Below are 23,298 nucleotides of genomic sequence, written 5' to 3' on the forward strand. Positions count from 1 at the left end.
TCCTATTATTCTTCAAGTATTGTCCTTTCTAATTATGCATAACACACTTCTGTATCACACTAAGGATGGTGGAGCTGTGCTTTATGGAGTGGTGTGGAAATTCAACACAGGGTCACACAAAGTCAATATTAAATTAATAATTCTTTATTATCAGCAAGCTGGAGAGGTTCCAACAAAGGAAATGCACCACAGTACATTCTCTTATTATAGTGCCAACACAGACAAGTTATATTTGCATGATTTAGCTTATTCTTAATTCATTGTTAACGTTTGGTTCATGCATGTGACCGACCAATACCTAACAAGGCTTCTTCTCTACAAGCTGAAATCTTCTCCAAACAATGTTCTGGGCGTACTGACAAATTGCTTTATACTGATAGTGAGGATTCCTCCCAGGCACGATCAATCAGTCACTTGCAGTCAAATTGGTTATTAGTAACAGCACAAACACAACATTTCTCTTCACGAGCCAATAGTATGTTTAGTCTATGAGCTGCTCAGTGGTTGTTTTGGTCATGATACATTGCAGGTTTTGATCCTCTCGAACGCGGCTTGTGAATCTCGTGTCATCAAATTTATTTATATAGCCCTTCGTACATCAGCTGATATCTCAAAGTACTGTACAGAAACCCAGCCTAAAACCCCAAACAGCAAGCAATGCAGGTGAAAGAAGCACGGTGGCTAGGAAAAACTCCCTAAGAAAAACTCCCTAGAAAGGCAAAAACCTAGGAAGAAACCTAGAGAGGAACCAGGCTATGAGGGGTGGCCAGTCCTCTTCTGGCTGTGCCGGGTGGATATTATAACAGAACATGGTCAAGATGTTAAAATGTTCATAAATGACCAGCATGGTCAAATAATAATAATCATAGTAGTTGTTGAGGGTGCAACAAGCACGTCCGGTGAACAGGTCAGGGTTCCATAGCCGCAGGCAGAACAGTTGAAACTGGAGCAGCAGCACGGCCAGGTGGACTGGGGACAGCAAGGAGTCATCATGCCAGGTAGTCCTGAGGCATGTTCCTAGGGCTCACGTCCTCCGAGAGAAAGACAGAAAGAGAGAAAGAGAGAATTAGAGAGAGCATATTTAAATTCACACAGGACACCGGATAAGACGAGAAATACTCCAGATGTAACATGTGTGTCATGCACAGATTGCACCAGCCTGAATGCGCATGATGTGCTGTTCCAAGTTGTCAAGTTAGGGTTTGTAAGATCATGAAAAGTCATTGCAATTAGTTTAATCATTTTTGTTAATGTAATTTATGAAGGCACACTTTTTAAAAAAATATTATGAATCACTTAAATCTACATATCATCTGAATGACCCTGCAGTGAGTGTGCTGCGTTTGTGCCAGTGAGATATATATAAATATATACCTTGCTTTGAAGTAGCCTAATTTATCCATTTGATCCCTGATTCATTGAATGAGGGAATCATTTTATAAAGACAAAACAATTTGGTTGTGTGTAATCCTCCAGGATTGCTACTGGGTCTGCAGGCTTTTGTTCAAGCCCCGGTCTAATCACATTGTAGCCTCAACATCAGCTGTTCAACAGGACCTTGATAAGCAGACTTGGGTGTTTCAGGACTGGATCAAAAGCCAATCCTGCACACCCAGGAGTTCTCCAGCTGGATGGCTGACCACATGTTGACAACATGTGACTAACAGTGCAGTTTTTTACTTTGAGGGGTGTTAAGTGCCTTGATTAAAGGCACAACGGCAGATGGTAGGCCTACATGGGATCAGACACAGCAGCCTTCCAGTGTCAATAATACTGACTTTTTCATGTAGGCTATAATAATAGTCCTGAACATTTGGTTGAAAGTCATGGAACGTGTATGAACCCTTAACAGTGAATAATCAGAGGTTTCTAATAGCATGTCTTTTGTGAATTTCGGTGAACATAGTCTAATGGACCGACATGGAAAAAGACAGCTCCTGCACTTCTTAAATCCCAAGGCAAGCACTGTTCTGAATATGAATATCAGAGATTTGGAAATGTAATGTGCACGAACAGACCAAGAAACCAGACAGTACAACAGTTATTTTTCACATTAAAAAAGGAAATTGGAATTCCAATCTCCTTCAGTTTTTTGTTTAAAGGTAGAACAGTTGGAAATGAAAGAGAAAGATACTGTATATTCACTTCACAGTATTGTGTAATAAGTTTACAAAAGCGATTCGGAGTGCAGAAGCAGGCCTGGCTGGTACAGTACATGTGCCCATGGGGACTAGTCAAAGATGAGGGTGTTGCAGTTAAACAGACGCCTTTGTTTAACCTGTCTGGGCTAGGGGGCAGTATTTTCACGGCCGGATGAAAAACTTACCCAATTTAAACAGGTTACTACTCTGGCCCAGAAACGAGAATATGCATATTATTAGAGTGCTGCTGCTCTCCTTTGTTTGATAACGGCTACAGAATAAAGGCACACCCTGATTTATGAAAGAACAGTAAAGCCACTTTCACACTAGTAAAATGTTAACACTCAATTATTATAGCAGCACCTCACATTATTTCACAAAGTGTTACTCTATTCAAAACTGTAGCTTATACTACCCTGGGGAGCCGTTGGGTTGGAGGGGATGCTGTACTGAGTCTGACTAGATCTTAAACTCCGCTCTGCCACTTTAAATCCTGGAGCCCAAACTCATAAAGGTGAATGTGCTCCTGCTTAAACCAAGCTGTGTCACTCTTTAACTTCTATGGGCTACGTAGGACGCTAGCGTCCCACCTGCGGGACACAGCCAGTGAAATATCAGGGCGGCAAATTCAAAAACAACAAAATGTCATAATTCAACTTTCTCAAACATACACTCCTCCATCATGTAACCACATTGTCCGATTTCAAAAAGGCTTTTCAGCGAAAGCAAAACATTAGATTATGTTAGGAGAGTACATAGACAAAAATAATCACACCGCCATTTTCCAAGCAAGGACATGTGTCAATAAAACCCAAAACACAGCTAAATGAAGCACTAACCTTTGACGATCTTCATCAGATGACACTCCTAGAACATTATGTTACACAATACATGTATGTTTTGTTCGATAAAGTTCATATTTATATCCAAAAACAGCATTTTACATTGGCGCGTGATGTTCAGAAAATATATTCCCACCAAAACGTCCGGTGAATGTGCACATCAATTTACAAAAATACTCATCATAAACATTGACAAAATATATAACAATTATTTAAAGAATTATAGATAGACTACCCCTGGATGCAACCGCTGTGTCAGATTTAAAATAGCTTTACGGAGAAAGTACATTTTTCAATATTCTGAGTACATTGCTCAGCCATCACGGTGAGCTATACAGACACCCGCCAAGTTCGAGGCAACCTAAACTCAGAATTAGTATTAGAAATATTCTCTTACCTTTGCTGATCTTCATCAGAATGCACTCCCAGGACTTCTACTTCCACAATAAATTTTGTTTTTGTTCCAAATAATCCATATTTATGTCCAAATACCTCCGTTTTGTTTGTGCGTACAGATCACTTATCCAAAGGCATAACGTGTGAGCGCAGAACCAGAGACGAAAAGTCAAAATGTTCCATTACCGTACTTAGAAGCATGTCAAACGCTGTTTAAAATCAATCTTTATGATATTTTTAACGTAAAATTGCGATAATATTCCAACCGGACAATAGCGTATTCATTCAAGGAGAAAAAGAAGGAACAGCGTGCTCGTGTGACCGCGCATATCCAATCCCTTTGTTGCCAGGCAGTCCACTCAGAAACTGAGCTCCTATTATCTGCCCAGTGACAGGAGAATGCTCAAACCACTTTCTGAAGGCTTTAGACAGCCAATGGAAGCCTTAGGAAGTGCAACGTAACCCCACGGATACTGTAGTTTTGAAAGGGACTAGAAAGAAGAACTACAATTCTCAGATCCTCCACTTCCTGGTTGACTTTTTCTCAGGTTTTTGCCTGCCATATGAGTAATGTTATACTCACAGACACCATTCAAACAGTTTTAGAAACTTCAGAGTGTGTTCTATCCAAATCTACTAATAATATGCATATTCTAGTTTCTGGGCCAGAGTAGTAACCTGTTTAAATTGGGTACGTTTTTCATCCGGCCGTGAAAATACTGCCCCCTAGCCCAGATAGGTTAATGGATTGAATTGAATGAATTCAATCTGATGTCAAACAGGCACCAACTTGTATCAACAAAACTCTCCAAACCATTAATATGGAACAATATCATCACACTCTCTCTTGCTCGCTCTCTCTCACTAGCTTTTTTTCTTCTCTCTCTTCACACACAAACACTAGTGGTGCGTGGGTCAGCTGTTTGTTCACCCGCACCCACCCACAATTGGTAATAACCCATCCACAACTTCTGACTATATGTGATAAAGTGAAAATCTGAGGCCTACACCCGACCCTAACCCATAAATACACTCTAGGCTACAGTTTTAATGTTGTCCTAGAAGACTAAATTAACCCTTGCTCACCAGAATGTCATAAATTATAGAATGAATGCTTCAATCAAGTTGACATTGTTAAAGTTTCAGTCATCTCTGCTTCTTTCACTGGAGCAAAGACTTTTAGGGACCGGCGAGAAAATGCAATAACTCAACAACAAAATGTTATGGTTTTCTGTGAAATTCCCAAATTACATCAGTTTCACCGGTTGTAAGGAAATAGAAAGTGAACCCACATTGTAACGATGTACGCCGAAAGTCGGGAAGCAAGTTCAGGGAGTGAATACATTTAATAAATAAACAAACACAACAAGAAACACAAAAAGCTCGCCAACATGATACAGAAACAATGATGACTGGGGAAGAAACCAAAGGGAGTGACATATAAAGGGCAGGTAATCAAGGAGGTGTTGGAGTCCAGGTGAGTGTCATTATGCTCAGATGCGCGTAACGCTGGTGACAGGTGTGCACCATAACGAGCAGCCTGGTGACCTAGAGGCCAGAGAGGGAGCACACGTGACACATGTTTCTGATAAGATTTCAGTATGGCTTGGATTAATATTTAATGTAGGTGAAATACTATCAGCTTTTATGATGCTGATAAAGATAGAGACCATCTGTAGAGGCGCTAACTGCGCATTCACATTCTCTCAAGTTGCTGAAAGAAAGAAATCATATTTCTCCACTCTTGCTCCCTAGTCGCAATGTACATTTGTGTATAATCTTACTACATGAAATGCTTAATTCTGCAGGAGTTAATATTAAGACTATGAGAGTGCTTATAGACTTGCAGTTAGTTTCCATCTTTCAGTTTCCATTCAACCCATATAACCATAGGCTACACTTCCCTTGATGTGCCATAGGCCTATTTGAAGTCCCCTTCTTGTGACTGTCAAATTTGTGCAGCGCCTCACAATCATCAGACATAACATAGGCACTATCATCCTCTTTTACAAGTTCACCAAATATTTACCAAACATTACTTTCTGGTCTTCCCTTGTCTTTATTTTCAACTCTCCATTTGGCAGCTTTTCTCTTATTGAATTAAACTCTGACATAGTTATTTTTTCCTCAGTGGATCAAGGTCAACTTTTTCTGCCTGTTCCCAAAAGCATTTGGCAATTGGTGTGTAGGCAACTCAGAAATCATTATTCCATAGAGACCTCTGATTATTCACTGTTAAGGGTTTATACACATTTTCATGACTTCTCACCAAATTTTCATGACTATTATTATAGCCTAAATTAAAAAGTAAGCATTATTGATACTGGAAGGCTTCTGTGTCTGATCCCATGTAGATCTACCATCTCTTGCCGTTGTGCCCTTGATCAAGGGACTTGACACCCCACAAAGTACAACTGTACTGTTAGTCATATGTTGTTAACATGTCCATCCATATGGAGAGCTCCTGGGTGTGCAGGCTTGGCTTTTTATCCATCCCTGAAACACCCAAGTCTGCTTATCGAGGTCCTGTTGAGCAGCTGATATTGAGGCTACAATGTGATTAGACCGGGGCTTGAACAAAAGCCTGTAAACCCATGCAGTAGCTATCCTGAAGGACGGCTGCCACCCTTGATGTAAAATATTGCAAAATTACAACCAAAGACTTCTGTCTTTATAAAATGATTCCCTCATTCAGTGGATCAGGGATCAAATGGATAATGTAGGCTACTTCAAAGCAAGGTATCTAACTAGACATGTTTATATATAAGGCTCAAATATTAATGTTTCAGGTGAGCTCTATGCACAGCAAGTTTTTTGCAATTTAGGCTATTCTTAGAATATTTTTGTGTTGTCCCAATTACATGGCTACTGTTTAACAGAGGGGAATCCCAGTTTTTTAACGGTGCAGATTTATTTAGGCTCTACAGTGCCAGTGGAAAGTTTACACTGACATGAATGCTTAGTTAGCTATAGTTAGCTAGTGAGATAACTGCTACAAGTAATGTTTTGAATTGGACATCTAGTTTGTCTATTGTCTGTCATTATTGTATACCTGCTGCTGAAATGTCAATGCTCTTTCTCCTTGGGCAACTTCCTACTGGCAATGACACACACCCAGCACACACAGACATGCACTGAAGGGTCATTCCTATCATTTCTGATAAGTAGCCTAGATTTTCAAGTCATTGATCTTATTTAAAAGTGTGCCTTTCTGAATTATATTAACAAAAATTATTAAACCAATTTCCATGACTTTTCATGACCTTACAAATCCTCATTTGACAGTTTGGAACAGTGCATCATTCGCATTCAAACTGGCGCATTTTCAATTTGTGCAATCTCAAACAGCCTACTGTCATGCACAGATTCATAAACTAGCAGCAAAAACATTTGACCAAAGCGGAATCAGGAAATGAATACCCACTCTCCGCTGCTATTCTATGCAGATCCCGTCTTTATTCTTATTTGATCAACCTTTTTTGCCTCAGTGTGTGAAACTGGGCAGGGAATAGGCTGCTTTGTCACAGTTTCTAAACTCAGAGGCGCAACATCGTGAGACTTCCAGGAATGCTTGCAAAACAGACCAAGCAGAGCAGGCCTGGTCTTGAGAAGTCAATGAGAGAAGTGAATAATTCTTAGTTGGTATTTTCTAAAAATCTAAATGCACAACCTAGATTCGAGTGAACATCTTAAGTAGTGTCATGGAAATTCTCACACAGGGACACTCAAAGTCAATCTTAAATGAATCATTGTTTATTTGTCAGCGTGCTGGAGAGGTTCCAACCAACTCAATGCACCATAGTACACATGTCAATGAGGAGCTCTCCCTGGGCAGTCTCAGCAGTTGTCTTATATACAGCTATAAACAGACAAGTTATATTTGCATGATTTAATTGATCATTGCCGTTTTGTTTCGTTCATGTGACCGACCAATACTGGTTCATAACATGTGACAGACTAATACATCACGAGGCTTCTTCTCTCTAAGCTGAGACCTTGAAACTGAGATATCAAATCAAAATAAAGTCTGGGTGTACTGCCAAATTGCAGCTACTAATAGTGAGGATTTGTTCCGTCAGCCACTTGCATGAACACGGAAATTGGTTTATAGAACAGCACATGAATAGAACACAGAAATGAGTGATAAGAAAAGCACAAACAGTAACAGTTCCATTACAGTAGTTGAACATGTTATTACTCCAACCTTGTGAAAGTGACAAACTGACACGTTTACATTTTCGTCAAAAACAACTTTATTGACTTGGCGGCCTGCACATGCGAACTTCGGCACCATTATGTGTTTCGATGCATGAGCTTAGCCAGCCAATGTCGCAATGGCATTGCTTACAAGTGTAATCGAGAATTTCTATTGGAGAAGCAATTTCTGCCTATCTTCATACTGTGCTGTCTTTGACTTTGTTTTTATAGAGGCGCTGGTACACAATTCCCCAAAAATGTTAAGAAGTGTTGGTATGGTACTCCAGACAGCTCCGGCCCAAGTCAAGCACTGGGTGCAGTAAAGTTAGTCTCTAAAGCTTTACTTACGCACTAATGCCAGATAGCTTAAAAATAATGAAAGAAAAACCTCAATGTAGCCTATAGATAGGCCTATACATTGCAGAAAAATAATACTTTTAAGGATTTGCTTTATGTATTATTTCAACCCGACACTTACTATAACTGGGAACTTCAGGGAATGAGTCAACCCGTGCATCACTAACACACGCACACACACATACTCACACACAATGTGTAGGCTAATTGACTATAGGATAGGCTTTAAATAAGGTTATCCTTGAAAGTTGAGTGCCTGATGCAAAGTGCACATGGGATTTATGTGGTACAGATCACCTAAACATATCATATTAATGACTTAGCCTACTGTATCATAGTTATGTCTAAAATATCTCAGAATTACGACTTACTATCTCATAATAACGATGTGCAAGCTCAGAATTATGACTTACTATCTCATAACTATGACTTACTATCTCATAACTATGACTTACTATCTCATAATAACGATGTGCAAGCTCAGAATTATGACTTACTATCTCATAACTATGACTTACTATCTCATAACTATGACTTACTATCTCATAATAACGATGTACAAGCTCAGAATTATGACTTACTATCTCATAACTCAGAGTCAGATTTTCTTTCTTTTTAAAACACCTAACCATTGGGTTGCTAGACGTTCTCGTTATACACCCATCCATCCACCCAACCTTAGTTTTTTTGCTTTATGTAACGATACCAGATGTAACATATCCTACCAATTTCAGTAGTCCGGATTTAGATTTACTATGTTACATCTAGTCTATGAGACCAGGCTGCGGAAAGGGGTAGGGGGTAAATGGTAAATGAAAAGATACCTGAAGACCTAGTCATTTTCACAGACCCTGTAACCAAAATACAGGTATTGGGGCTGTGTGAATGGTCCTCTGCTTTATTGCAGGTAAATTCATTAACGCTTCCATTGTTTAACACCTCCCTCATTTGAAATGCAAACAGCCCCCATGGTTTAACAACAACCTCCCCACACCCGAATTTGCCAGTTACCCACTGATATATATAAAAGGAAGAAAGTGGTAAATTAGGGGCTGTTTGAATGGAGGTCATATAAACATTGCCTTTTTTACAGGTAATATACCATCCACATCTTCTGTCTGAAATGGGTATAAGTTACATGTCAGTATTTTTATTGTTTTGTCCCATCACTTCACACTAGGTGGTGCCAAAGACTCGCAAGTGACAATGCTGCAACTACAACTGTGAGTGAAGTTACTCTACTGGGGTCTCTTTAACCTTTATTACTGTAAAACAACAACCATTCATCATCTCTTCAGTAAGGACATTACAATACAAAGCACAACTATCAATTGAGAGCACTGTAATTTATGTGTGTTTTGGTAAACTAACTACTAGGCCATGGGATTTTGCAGAACAAAGGAAAACAAATTGACCAGGAAGTAAAGCATTTAAAGCAACTATTTGAATAAGTCCTTAAAAAATATGTATTTTAATACATAGCATCTAGTAGTGCAACCTCATGAAGTGGTTTGTACCTCATTTGAGTGTAATTTCTAAGGTGTTGGACTGTCAGTTAAAGGGACGCAGATTCGAGTCCTAGTTGAGGTATTATCACCCAAATTTGCTGCTATATAGCTGAGATAGTAAATGTAAAACCAATATGTAATCTAGTGTAAAACTTGTACCTTGTGGTAGAATTACAGTATATATACAAAAGTATGTGGACACCCCTTCAAATTAGTGGATTTGGCTATTTCAGCCACACCCATTGCTGACAGGTGTATAAAATTGAGCGCACAGCCATGCAATCTCCATAGACAAACATTGGCAGTAGAATGGCCTTACTGAAGAGCTCAGGGACTTTCAATGTGGCACCGTCATAGGATGCCACCTTTCCAACAAGTCAGTTGTCTAGCGTCGGCTGGAGTGGTGTAAAGCTCGCCGCCATTGGACTCTGGCGCAGTGGAAACGCGTTCCCTGGAGTGATGAATCATGCTTCGCCATCTGTCAGTCCAACAAACACATCTGGGTTTGGTGGATGCCAGGAGAAGCTGCAGGCTAAAGTTAAATCTAGACTTGGTTTCCTCTATCGTAATCGCTCCTCTTTCCCCCCAGTTGCCAAACTAACCCTGATTCAGATGACCATCCTACCCATGCTAGATTACGGAGACATAATTTATAGATCGGCAGGTAAGGGTGCTCTCGAGCAGCTAGATGTTCTTTACCATTCGGCCATCAGATTTGCCACCAATGCTCCTTATAGGACACATCACTGCACTCTATACTCCTCTGTAAACTGGTCATCTCTGTATACCCGTCACAAGACCCACTGGTTGATGCTTATTTATAAAACCCTCTTAGGCCTCTCCCCCCTATCTGAGATATCTACTGCAGCCCTCATGCTCCACATACAACATCCGTTCTGCCAGTCACATTCTGTTAAAGGTCCCCAAAGCACACACATCCCTGGGTCACTCCTCTTTTCAGTTCGCTGCAGCTAGCGATTGGAGCGAGCTGCAACAAACACTCAAACTGGACAGTTTTAACTCCATCTCTTCATTCAAAGACTCAATCATGGACACTCTTACTGACAGTTGTGGCTGCTTTGCGTGACGTATTGTTGTCTCTACCTTCTTGAACTTTGTGCTGTTGACTGTGCCCAATAATGTTAGTACCATGTTTTGCGCTGTTACCATTTTTGTTGCTACCATGTTGTTGTTATGTTGGGTTGCTACCATGCTGTGTTGTCATGTGTTGCTGCCTTGCCATGTTTTTGTCTTAGGTCTCTCTTCATGTAGTGTTGTCTCTCTTGTTGTGATGTGTGTTTTGTCCTATATTTATATTGTATTTATAATTTTTTTTACATCCCATGCCCCCGTCCCCGCAGGAGGCCTTTGACCTTTTGGTAGGGCATCTTTGTAAATAAGAATTTGTTATTAACTGACTTGCTAGTTAAATAAAGGTTAAATAAAAAAACGCTGCCTGCCCGAACGCATAGTGCCAGCTGTAAACTATGGTGGAGGAGGAATAATGGTCTCAGCTGTTTTTTATGGTTTGTGCTAGGCCCCTTAGTTCCATTGAAGGGAAATCTTAACACTACAGCATGCAGTGACATTCTAGACGATTCTGCGCTTCCAATTTTGTGGCAACAGTTTGGGGAAGGCCCTTTCCTGTTTCAGCATGACAATGCCCCTGTGCACAAAGCGAGGTCCATACAGAAATGGTTTGTCGAGATCGGTGTGGAAGAAATTACCTGGTCTGCACAGAGCCCTGACCTCAACCCCATCAAATCAAATGTTATTGGTCACATACACATGGTTAGCAGATGTTAACGCGAGTGTAGCGAAATGCTTGTGCTTCTAGTTCCGACAGTGCAGTAATATCTAACAAGAAATCTAACAATTCCCCAACAACTACATAATGCACACAAATCTAAAGGGGTGAATGAGAGTATGTACATATAAGTACATGGATGAGCGACGGCCGAGCGGCATAGGCAAGGTGCAATAGATGGTATAAAATACAGTATATACATGTGATATGAGTAATGTAAGATATGTAAACATTATTAAAGTGGCATTATTTAAAGTGGCATTGTTTAAAGTGACTAGTGATCCATTTATTAAAGTGTCCAGTGATTGGGTCTCAATGTAGCCTCTCTGAGTTAGTGACTGCTGTTAAGCAGTCTGATGGTCTTGAGATAGAAGCTGTTTTTCTGTCCCAGCTTTAATGCACCTGTACTGACCTCGCCTTCTGGATGATAGCGTTGTGAACAGGCAGTGGTTCAGGTGGTTGTTGTCCTTGATGATCTTTTTGGCCTTCCTGTGACATCGGGTGCTGTAGGTGTCATGGAGGGCAGGTTGTTTGCCACCGATGATGCGTTGTGCAGACCACACCACCCTCTGGAGAGCCTTGCGGTTGAGGGAAGTGCAGTCCATCCACGGTTTCTGGTTAGGGTAGGTTTTAATAGTCACAGTGGGTACAACATCTCCAATGCACTTCTTTATAAATGCACTCACCGAGTCAGTGTATAGGTCAATGTTGTTCTCTGAGGCTGATACAGTCCACGTGATCAAAACAATTTTGAAGCGTGGCTTCTGATTGGTCAGACCAGCTTTGAATGGTTCTTGTCACTGGTACATCCTGTTTGAGTTTCTGCTTATAAGACGGTATGAGCAAGATGGCGTCGTGGTCGGATTTGCCGAAGGGAGGGCGGGGAAGGGCTTTGTATGCATTGCGGAAGTTAGAGTAGCAGTGGTCGAGAGTATTACCCCTGCGTGTCGTGCAATCAATATGCTGATAGAATTTAGGTAGCCTTGTTCTCAAATTTGCTTTGTTAAAATCCCCAGCTACAATAAATGCAGACTCTGGATATATATACTGCTGAAAAAAATAAAGGGAACACTTAAACAACACATCCTAGATCTGAATGAAAGAAATAATCTTATTAAATACTTTTTTCTTTACATAGTTGAATGTGCTGACAACAAAATCACACAAAAATAATCAATGGAAATCCAATTTATCAACCCATGGAGGTCTGGATTTGGAGTCACACTCAAAATTAAAGTGGAAAACCACACTACAGGCTGATCCAACTTTGATGTAATGTCCTTAAAACAAGTAAAAATGAGGCTCAGTAGTGTGTGTGGCCTCCACGTGCCTGTATGACCTCCCTACAATGCCTGGGCATGCTCCTGATGAGGTGGCGGATGGTCTCCTGAGGGATCTCCTCCCTAACCTGGACTAAAGCATCCGCCAACTCCTGGACAGTCTGTGGTGCAATGTGGCGTTGGTGGATGGAGCGAGACATGATGTCCCAGATGTGCTCAATTGGATTCAGGTCTGGGGAACGGGCGGGCCAGTCCATAGCATCAATGCCTTCCTCTTGCAGGGCGCCAGTGGCGATTTTGCCAATCTTGGTGTTCTCTGGCAAATGCCAAACGTCCTGCACGGTGTTGGGCTGTAAGCACAACCCCCACCTGTGGACGTCGGGCCCTCATACCACCCTCATGGAGTCTGTTTCTGACCGTTTGAGTAGACACATGCACATTTGTGGCCTGCTGGAGGTCATTTTGCAGGGCTCTGGCAGTGCTCCTCCTGCTCCTCCTTGCACAAAGGCGGAGGTAGCGGTCCTGCGGCTGGGTTGTTGCCCTCCTACGGCCTCCTCCACGTCTCCTGATGTACTGGCCTGTCTCCTGGTAGCGCCTCCATGCTCTGGACACTACGCTGACAGACACAGCAAACATTCTTGCCACAGCTCGCATTGATGTGCCATCCTGGATGAGCTGCACTACCTGAGCCACTTGTGTGGGTTGTAGACTCCGTCTCATGCTACCACTAGAGTGAAAGCACCGCCAGCATTCAAAAGTGACCAAAACATCAGCCAGGAAGCATAGGAACTGAGAAGTGGTCTGTGGTTCCCACCTGCAGAACCACTCCTTTATTGGGGGTGTCTTGCTAATTGCCTATAATTTCCACCTGCTGTCTATTCCATTTTCACAACAGCATGTGAAATTTATTGTCAATCAGTGTTGCTTCCTAAGTGGACAATTTGATTTCACAGAAGTGATTGACTTGGAGTTACATTGTGTTGTTTAAGTGTTCCCTTTATTTTTTTGAGCATTGTAGTTTCCAGTTTACATAGAGTCCAGTGAAGTTCCTTGAGGGACGTCTTGGTGTTCGCTTGAGGGGGAATGTACACAGCTGTGACTATAACTGACGAGAATTCTCTTGGTAGGTAAAATGGCCGGGCATTTGATTTTAATGAATTCTAGTTCGGGTGAGCAGAAGGATTTGAGTTCCTGTATGTTGTTATGATTACACTGTTAGTCTTTAATAATAAAGCATACATCCCCGCCCTTCCTTTTTCCCAGAGAGGTGTTTATCTCTGCTGGCGTGATGCATGGAGAATCCCGGAGGCTGAACCGATTCCGACAACATATCCCGAGAGAGCCAGGTTTCCGTGAAACAGAGAATGTTACACTTCTCTGATGTCTCCCTGGAAGGCAACCCTTGCTCGAATTTCTTCTACCTTGTTGTCAAGAGACTGGACATTGGCGAGTAGTATACTCGGGAGCAGTGTGCACGTCTACGGAGCCTGACCAGGAGGCCGCTCCGTCTGCCCCTTCTGCGGCACCGTTGTTTTGGGTCGGCTACTGGGATTAGATCCATTGTCCTGGGTGGTGGGGAAAGTGGTATTCCTGGTCGTAATGTTGGTAAGTTGACATTGCTCTTATATCCAATAGTTCTTCCCGGCTGTATGAAATAAGACTTAAGATTTCCTGGGGTAACAATGTAAGAAATAATACCTAAAAAAACGAAATACTGCAGTTTCCTAAGAACTCGAAGCGAGGCGACCATCTCTGTCGGCGCCACTTTACTCCATCAAACCCATCGAACACCGTTGGGATGAATTGGAACGCCAACTGCGAGCCAGGCTTAATCGCCCAACATCAGTGTCTGACCTCACTAATGGTCTTGTGGCTGAGTGGAAGCAAGTCCCCGCCGCAATGTTCCAACATCTAGTGGAAAGCCTTCCCAGAAGAGTGGAGGCTGTTATAGCAGCCTCCAGTCTATTACATTTCAGATTTACATAATTTTTCACTAAGTAGTTTGGAAGAAGTTAACTACTTTTTCAAAGTAAACTTAATTCTTAAGGGTAGCTTTAGTATAGCTTAACTTCTAGTGTGAAGTAATTGGCTACCTGCCCTTTACCATGCTACCTAGTGGTTAGAGTCTTGGGCCAGTAACCGAAAGGTTGCTGGATTGAATCCCCGAGCTGACAAGGTAAAAATCGGTTGTTCTGCCACTGAACAAGGCAGTTAACCCACTGTTCCCCGGTAGTGGAACAGTGGGTTGTAAATAAGAATTTTGTTCTGAACTGACTTGCCTAATTAAATAAAGGTTTAAAAACAAGACTATTTCCAGAGTAGATTCCCCAACACTGCCTTTATCCCACTGTGACTTTGTGTCACCACACCACCAAATCATTGAGTTTTAGTGTATCTAATTCTTCAGAAAAAGTATGCAATTGCTTTGTTTATGTGTATGCATTCACTTTTGAGGATTATACTTGGATAGTTTTAAGCAGTATGATAAAAATTCCACCAAGCCCATGAGATGACAAGGTGACACTACCATGTTGTTATACACATCCATTCACAATGTACAGATTACAGAAGTGTGCCTAGGTACTCTACGATTGTTTCTGGATAGGGCCAACTGTCATGTGTGTCTGCTTACTTCAACTCAGCAATTTGACCTTAAGGGGATACCTAGTCAGTTGCACAACTGAACGCATTCAACCAAAGTGTCTTCTGCTTTTAACCCAATCCCTCTGGTTAAGGTGAGCAATGCTCAGATTGCACCAGAGACGGTTATCTACTCACTATTGAACTGAGACAACGGAGGGACCTCCCTGAACTTGTACAATATATACACTCCAGATCACCCAGTCTTCCACACAATTCCCACAACCTAATTTCCAACCAAGGCCACTTTGTATAGAAAAACCACCCATCTTCAGTCTAGGTTTCTTCCTTACCAGTTGCCACCGTTGCTCTTTGGAAGTTTAGGCTCCAATCTCAGTTAACTTCTTTGACATGGATTTGTAGAAAGTGCACAAATTGATTGGTGCCAATTAGTTGGTCTTCTACAAACTTTAGCCAAACTTTCCTTGACATACAGCTTGTTTTGGCAAGTAATAAATATTTTCAAACTGTAAAGTTATCGTATAGTCTGAGATGTGAGAAGAGAACGCGCTTGTGGCCAAGTGTGATGACACTGACATACTGTGGCTCAATTCATAAGTATGGTACATTGTCAGTCATTGATTTGTCAGTTAATAAAGTTCTTTACCTCAACCATCCTCTTGGTGTTCTGTGAAGATGTACTGATCGAAAGGTCTTGGAGGCAATTTATGTGGTGCATTCATCCCTTTAAGAGCTGTGTGGGTATAAAAACGGCCCCTAGTAATCCTATCCCAAGATTAACCTGTAACCCACTAAAACACCAAAAAAGACCACAGATCTCCCACATGGTTTAGGATGACAGAGGCAAAACACGATCAGAGGGGATCAAACATTTATTTACCCTTATTAAAAGTTACAATAAAACCATTAACATCTTTAAAACGATAGCAAAATAAAAGAACCAAAAATATTGGCCAAAACATATTTACAGAGACAAATTGCAGATAAAAAGCACATTTTGTACACAACCCCAACCCCTGCATCATAAACTCTGAAATGTGAATACTACAAGACCCAGAAAGCGCAAATGTGGTTTTAGACAGAAAATTATTAAAATGCACAAACAAAGACGTCGCCTTTTCCTCCTCCCCTGCTTTCATTTATTTTTCCTATACAGCACAAAATACTTGAAATTTGGGGGTAAAACATAGGAATGTAGAATTCAAGAAATGAGTAAGATCATTTGAACGGTTTATGTCCATATAACAGTCATTTTGAGTGAAGGAGATGGTCTGCCCTGCTCCATAACCGCTGTCAATTATTAGATCCCAAGATATGAGAAAGAAATGAAAATGTTATAGGGCTGCCACGCTGTTAAAAGGATGCGTCTCCATGAATTGGGAAAATAAGTCAGTATTCCAGATTCGTTCTACATCCAATCCAAAACCTTCCCCACACGCCAGTTCCAGTAAGTACCATGAGTGGGCACCGTAAGCCAACAGTTTCATCATGAGAGGGCCGGTGAGATTCCATCAGCAGAGAAATGATAAAGGCAGTGAACTGGTGGCTGAATCAGCAAATGTGATATATCCTTCTTCATTTGTCTTCGTTTGTAGTTTTGTTTATAATGTTAAGAATGTGGCACGAGTCTCTCATATATACTTTAATCTTAGAAATAACGTTCAAGTAGCCGTGGCGGGCACGGTCACTCTGCCTTGGGCTCGGCCTCAGATGCTGCGGGTGTCGTGACCTCTGCGGGGGTGGCGGCCTCCTCGGCGGGGGCTTCCTCTGCTGGAGGGGCTTCCTCTGCTGCTGCGGCCTCACTTTCTGGGGCCAGAGTGGCCTCCTCCTTGGCCTCTGCCACAGGCTCGGCAGCTGGCGTCTCCTCTTTGGTCTCCTTGGCTGCGTGGCCGTTCTCCTCTGGCTTGTCCTCCGCTGTGGGGGAGGCGGCGGCCTCCTTGCCCTCCTCACTATTCTTCTTGGTCTTCTTCAGCGAGATACCCTTGAACTTGAAGGAGTTCTTCAGGGAGAATTTCTTCTTCTTCTTGGCATCCTTTGCGGCCTCCCCTTCGGTCTTGACCGCATCTCCTTCAGCAGCAGGGGCAGCCTCGATGGCGTCGCCAGCACCCATCTCACCCTCTTTGGCTGGCTCGGCTATGCCATTCCCGTCTACGGCAGCTGCATCCCCATCGGGCTTGGCAGAGACATCTCCATTGGTTTTAACATGGCCGTTCTCCTGCGGACAACAGTGAGAAACCATTTACACTTATGTGGAGAACAATAATTAAATGATCCAAATAAACTGGTATTGGGGAGAAAGTTACAGTAACCATTATAAGCAGCCCATACCTATATCCAATTGATTCATAAGTATACAGGCAAATGTGGACCAAGGAAATGGCTCATTAGATAAAAAGACAGACTGCTTTTTTTGGGAGCGAAGTCAAGTAGATTGTGGTGTATGTCAAACCAACGTATAACAGAGGTTGTCATTGTGGACAATTACTTGACCAGGTCAAATGCACAGCAAAACGCTTCATATGCACAGCCAGTTTGCATTACTCCCATCGACCACGTGGAGGCATAAGTGCTCTGCGACAACAGCAAACCAAATTTTGGAACAAAGGATTCCGATCAAATTAAGAAGCAGATTAGATGTGCTATTCGTTGCAAAATGTCAATATCGTACATATTTTTTGCCATTCGAATACCCCAAACGATCTAAAATGTATGTTATCAAACTTAACTATAATAATTGAATATCCTATAATCTTTAGGCCAAAGAAAATGTAAATTAACCAGAGATGATGGCTAGAGAATGCGCCAACTGGTAGGCGTGCCGCCTCAATGAGACGGTAGACTGGCAATTGCACCCATTTTACAACCATCAGCTACAGTAGTATAGCGAGTCATCATCCAGATAACGGGCATGCGGGCGGCATGTGCAATAAAACAAGGTTTGACTTTACAATTTAATGTTCCCATCTCTACAAATGAAGGATTACATCGAAAAATAGCACAACATATTCAGAGTGCTTTTTTAAATATACAACGCTTTGCTGGTCCCGTGCACTTTGTTTTCAAGCCTCGAGCAATCTCCATTTGCATCCTGTGCATCTGTTGTTCGGCGAGTGGGCGATCGCTGCCAACTGATGAGAGATTTATTTGAATTAAAACTGACATCTCCATTCATGTGATAATAATTTGAGAATTTTTAACAGCCCTGGTGTTACTTGATTAGGCAAAAAGTTCGAGACGAATTTAACAAAGGGGTTTGGTGGTTAGCCACCCAACCATGCACACGTTTTTAAACCAGTTAATTACAAAATGCCATCGAAACATGAGGTTTTCATCCAAATATGATTTAGCTAATTAGTAAGTAACGTTAAATATAATGTTCACTGGTAGGCGTGAGGTCTCGCTTAGTCTGGTAACGTTAACACGTTGCCCATGCAGCTCACGCTGGACGAGGGCGTTGGGTGCCAAATGTGGAAGCATGCAACTGGACTTCTGTCTTACCTGGCCATTTGTTTTAGCGACAGCCGGGTCGGCGACCGCTTTCCCCTCAACAGCTACTCCACCCTTGGACAACTGAGCTCCCATATTTTAGGTTTTCTAAACAAAAAGAAAATCTAAAAGAAAAACCTCGAAGTTTCAAGGTTTAAAATCCAACACAGAGAAAGGTGGATCTTGCCAGATTTTGAAATCCGTGTTTATCCCTTTCCTTACGTTGGAAAGCAACAACAGTTTCCCCGCTTTAGACAACAAACCTCGCGGCTGCTGAACTCAAATTAAAGAACGCTAAGCCTACAAGTGTGAGTATTTCAACCGTGCATCAAAATCGTAGAGGACTCCACCTAGGGGCGTGATTTCACGGACATACCCAATCTGCAACCTTGGGTTGGAATCCTCTCCCCGCCCCCCTTCAGCTTCAACGAGAGTATTTTTTCCTTTACATATGGTATTAATATGGTGAGAATTGTATCTGTATTTACTGATTTTTCTATTACATCATTTAAAGCCTGAAGACACATTACAGTCAATGGCTTGTAGGTCGTTTTTTGTTGTTGCTGTGGTTCTGCTCTTTGCAGGCAAGTGCACATTTTGAGAGAAGGGTGGAGAATCAGAAAATAACTCATGACAGGCAGAGAGCTCTGAAAAAAACAAAATCCGTCGTGGTCAGATTATGAAGACACCTAAAATCTCAGGTATGCCTTTACATACTAGGCCTGTTGTCCAGTCTGGAAGATAGGAGACAACTGTAGATTATATTTTTATTTGCTAATGTATTTCTTTTTAACTCTGCATTGTTGGGAAAGGGCTTCTACACCTGTTGTATTCGATGCATGTGACAAATAACATTTGATTTGAACACAACACTTGTTCATATCTTGCAGTTTCCAAGCACTCTACTCCAAATTAATCAAATGAGAAAATCTTCCATATGCTTGCACTACAATACTAGATTTCACAGTGTCATTGTTAACTGAAGGTAAATCAAGTCCAAGATCAGTGAATGAATCTATCCCAATAGTATGGTCCATCACAGCTCTCTCACCTCCCCAAATACTCCCTTCCCGCATGAAAATACGTCACACAAGAGACTCCCACACTGGATAAATGTACAACAGGGCCAGTGGTGACCCGTCATTCAGGGCAGGTAGGCTTGCCTGTTATGCTTGTTATTTTGGCATTAATACATGTCACGTATCAGTTTGCAAACAATGTAAAAAAAAAAAAAAAATGTAATTGAGTTAATAAAGCTGCATACAAACATGTTCTCTTTTTTGCTTTCTTGAATAAGGCAGCTCCAAAATGTAGGTGTTTCAGCCTAGCTCAGTGCTTTCTGTGGTGGTGGGGCTAGCCAGCAGAAAATACAGAGCGTTGTGCCTCAGTTGTCTGTCATGATTGGCTCAGTGTTCTGTCACTCATGGGATAGTACGTCATCCCCAATTCTAAGGTTAGAGCTTGAAAATATTTGCCCCTTGGATTCTGCCATTGAGTTGTATTAGAAGTGCCCATCCAAGAAGGCTCAAGATCATTGGCTACAGATAGAATGACATCAAATCACGTTATATCTACAGTAGCTTTGATTTTTTTTTTTTTACCTTTATTGGACATGTCAACATCATACTTTCAAAATCTTAGTTAGCAAGCTAGCAGTCGTCAACATGAATCAAGTTGACAGTCGAATCCTTTTCAATTCTTGTCTTATGCAGAAAAATTATAGGGTGGAGAATCTGAAAATATATGATTAAGTGTTGTGTTCAAATTGTATTTGTCACGTGCGCCGAGCTCTAACCTTAGAATTGGCCATTGGACATAAACATTAAAAAACAAGTTGAAATCGCAAATTCAACAATGAGTGGTTTGGGAAGGAATCAGTGGCTAACTGTGAGTTCAAGACAACTGGGAACTCGGGAAAAAACAAGCTACGACTGGGAAAATATGTTTTGAACTGTCAAGTGTCAGTTGTGCTGAGGTGAGGACGGAGACAGGCGCAGGACACAGAACTGAGTAAAATAACGTACTTTACTCTGGAAAATAATCAGCCAATAAATCCATGCAGGGATAAAAAAACCTAACACAAAAGACTAACACAAAAACCAGGAAACAATCACGCACAAAACATAATGAGAACCAGAGGGTTAAATAGGGAAATAATAATAACGTAATGGGAACCAGGTGTGAACAATAAAGACATAACAAATGGAAAAAGAAACGTGGATCGGTGGCAGCTAGAAAGCCGGCGACGACGACCGCCGAACGCCGCCCGAACAAGGAGAGGCACCAACTTCGGCGGAAGTCGTGGCAGTACCCCCCCCCGACGCGCAGCTCCAGCAGCGCGCCGACACCGGCCTCGGGGACGACCCGGAGGACGAGGCGCAGGGCGATCTGGGTGGAGACGGTGAAATTCCTGCAGTAAGGAAGGGTCCGGTATGTCCTTCACCGCCACCCAGCATCTTTCCTCCGGACCGTACCCCTCCCACTCCACAAGGTACTGAAGGCCCCTCGCCCGACGCCTTGAGTCCATGATGGCTTGCACAGTATACGCCGGGGCCCCCTCGATGTCCAGAGGGGGCGGAGGAACCTCCCGCACCTCAGACTGCTGGAGCGGACCAGCCACCACCGGCCTGAGGAGAGACACATGAAACGAGGGGTTAATACGGTAATAAGGGGGAGTTGTAACCTATAACACACCTCGTTTATTCTCCTCAGGACTTTAAATGGCCCCACAAACCGCGGACCCAGCTTCCGGCAGGGCAGGCGGAAGGGCAGGTTGCGGGTCGAGAGCCAGACCCAATCCCCTGGTGCGAACACTGGGGCCTCACTGCGGTGGCGGTCAGCGCTCGTTTTCTGCCGGCCTTCGGCCCGTTTTAGGTGCCCCTGGACGGCCTCCCAGGTCTCCCTTAAGCGCTTCACCCAATCCTCCACCACAGGAGCCTCGGTCTGGCTCGGATGCCATGGTACGAGGACCGGCTGATACCCCAACACGCACTGAAAGGGGCGAAATGTTTGTTGAGGAATGGCGGAGCGAGTTCTGGGCCATCTCTGCCCATGGAACGTACCTCGCCCACTCCCCTGGCCAGTCCTGGAAAAACGACCGCAGAAACCTACCCAGATCCTGGTTTACTCTCTCCACCTGCCCATTACTCTCGGGGTGGAAACCAGAGGTCAGGTTGACCGAGACCCCCAGACGCTTCATGAACGCCCTCCCTCCTTCTTCACTAAAAAGAAACTGGAGGAGGTGGGTGACGTGGAGGGCCGAATGTACCCCTGCCTCAGAGATTCAGAGACATATGTTTCCATAGCCAACGTCTCTTCCTGTGACAGGGGATACACGTGACTCCTGGGAAGTGCGGCGTTTACCTGGAGGTTTATCGCACAATCCCCTCGTCGATGAGGTGGTAATTGGGTTGCCCTCTTTTTACAGAAGGCGATAGCCAAATCGGCATATTCGGGGGGAATGCGCACGGTGGAGATTTGGTCTGGACCCTCCACCGTCGTTGCACCGATGGAAACTCCCACACACCTACCTGAGCACTCTGACCACCCCTTTAGAGCCCTGTGTTGCCACAAAATAGTGGGGTTGTGAAAGGCCAACCAGGGAATCCTCAGCACCACTGGAAACACAGGAGAATCAATGAGGAAGAAACTAATTTTCTCCTCATGACTCCCCTGCGTAACCATGTCCAGTGGAGCTGTGGTCTCCCTGACCACCCCTGACCCTAATGGTCGACTATCTAGGGAGTGCACATGGAAGGATTTGTCCATCTGAACCCGGGGAAGCCCTAACCTATGCGCGAAACCGCTGTCCATGAAATTCCCCGCTGCGCCTGAATCTACTAGCGCCTTATGCTGGGAATGGGGGAAAAACTCAGGGAAAGAAATTAACACATACATGTGACCAACAGGGGGCTCTGGGTGAGCCTGGTGCTGACTCACCTGGGGTGTCTGAACAGTGCTCGGCCTGCCGTCTCGACTCCCAGACGAGCTCCTCCAGCACCGGTTGGCAGTGTGCCCTCTCTGACCCCATCCAGTGCAGGAGGAGGCTCGGCCAGCGGCCAAGGTCCTGAACTCCAGAGCGAAGTCTTGGGCGCTCCTCGTCTCCTGTTGTAGATGGAAGAGACGCTCACCCCTCAGGGGGATGGTCGAACACGGCCCGAAAGCGGCGGGTGAATTCTGGGTAGTGGTCCCTCGCTGAGTCTGGTCCATCCCAGACCGTGTTGGCCCACTCCAGAGCTTTGCCTGACAGGCAGGAGACGAGGGCGTTCACGCTCTCACCTCCCGAAGGAGCCGGGTGAACAGTTGCCAGGTAAAGCTCCAGCTGGAGCAGGAAACCCTTGCAGCCGTCCCATCATACTCCCTCGGGAGCGAGAGCCGAATACCGCTGGGGCCGGATGGCGCCGGAGAAGGTGGTGGTGCAGGTTGGGGTGTGGCTGGTGGAGGGGTAGGCAGGCCGCCTCTCTCCCATCTCTCCATTGTCACCATCACATGATCCATGGCGGTCCCGAGACGGTGGAGAACGGTGGTGTGGTGTTGCACGCGCTCCTCCATGGAAGTGGAGAGCGCGTCCGCTCCTGCTGACTCCATATATATGGTGCGGGATTCTGTTACGTTCCTCCTAGTAGGAGGGAGGTGCAGGAATCAGGAGCAGGAGAGCAAGGAAGTCCCAGCTGCACACTCGTT

General features: G+C 43.5%; 1 protein-coding gene across 1 annotated transcript; it reads right to left on the reverse strand.

The window, feature by feature from the left end:
• Window positions 1–15,983: 15,983 nt before the first annotated feature.
• On the reverse strand, window positions 15,984–18,920 carry LOC115162418 (MARCKS-related protein 1-A). Its single transcript, XM_029713701.1, has 2 exons — window positions 18,628–18,920; window positions 15,984–17,344 (listed from the first exon to the last, which is right to left on the reverse strand). Exons 1-2 carry the CDS (start codon window positions 18,709–18,711, stop codon window positions 16,814–16,816), a joined length of 615 nt encoding a protein of 204 aa, XP_029569561.1. The 5' UTR covers window positions 18,712–18,920; the 3' UTR covers window positions 15,984–16,813.
• Between the last annotated feature and the right edge of the window lie 4,378 nt (window positions 18,921–23,298).

This window comes from Salmo trutta, chromosome 25 (genome assembly GCF_901001165.1).
Source record: "Salmo trutta chromosome 25, fSalTru1.1, whole genome shotgun sequence".
Taxonomy (NCBI): domain Eukaryota; kingdom Metazoa; phylum Chordata; class Actinopteri; order Salmoniformes; family Salmonidae; genus Salmo; species Salmo trutta.

Excerpts from the sequence above, each read along its gene's own strand:
- LOC115162418 (XM_029713701.1), bottom strand. The coding sequence starts at position 18,711 with ATGGGAGCTCAGTTGTCCAAGGGTGGAGTAGCTGTTGAGGGGAAAGCG. Across the intron at positions 17,345-18,627 it reads TCGCTAAAACAAATGGCCAG|GAGAACGGCCATGTTAAAAC; the intron begins GTAAGACAGAAG and ends TGTTGTCCGCAG.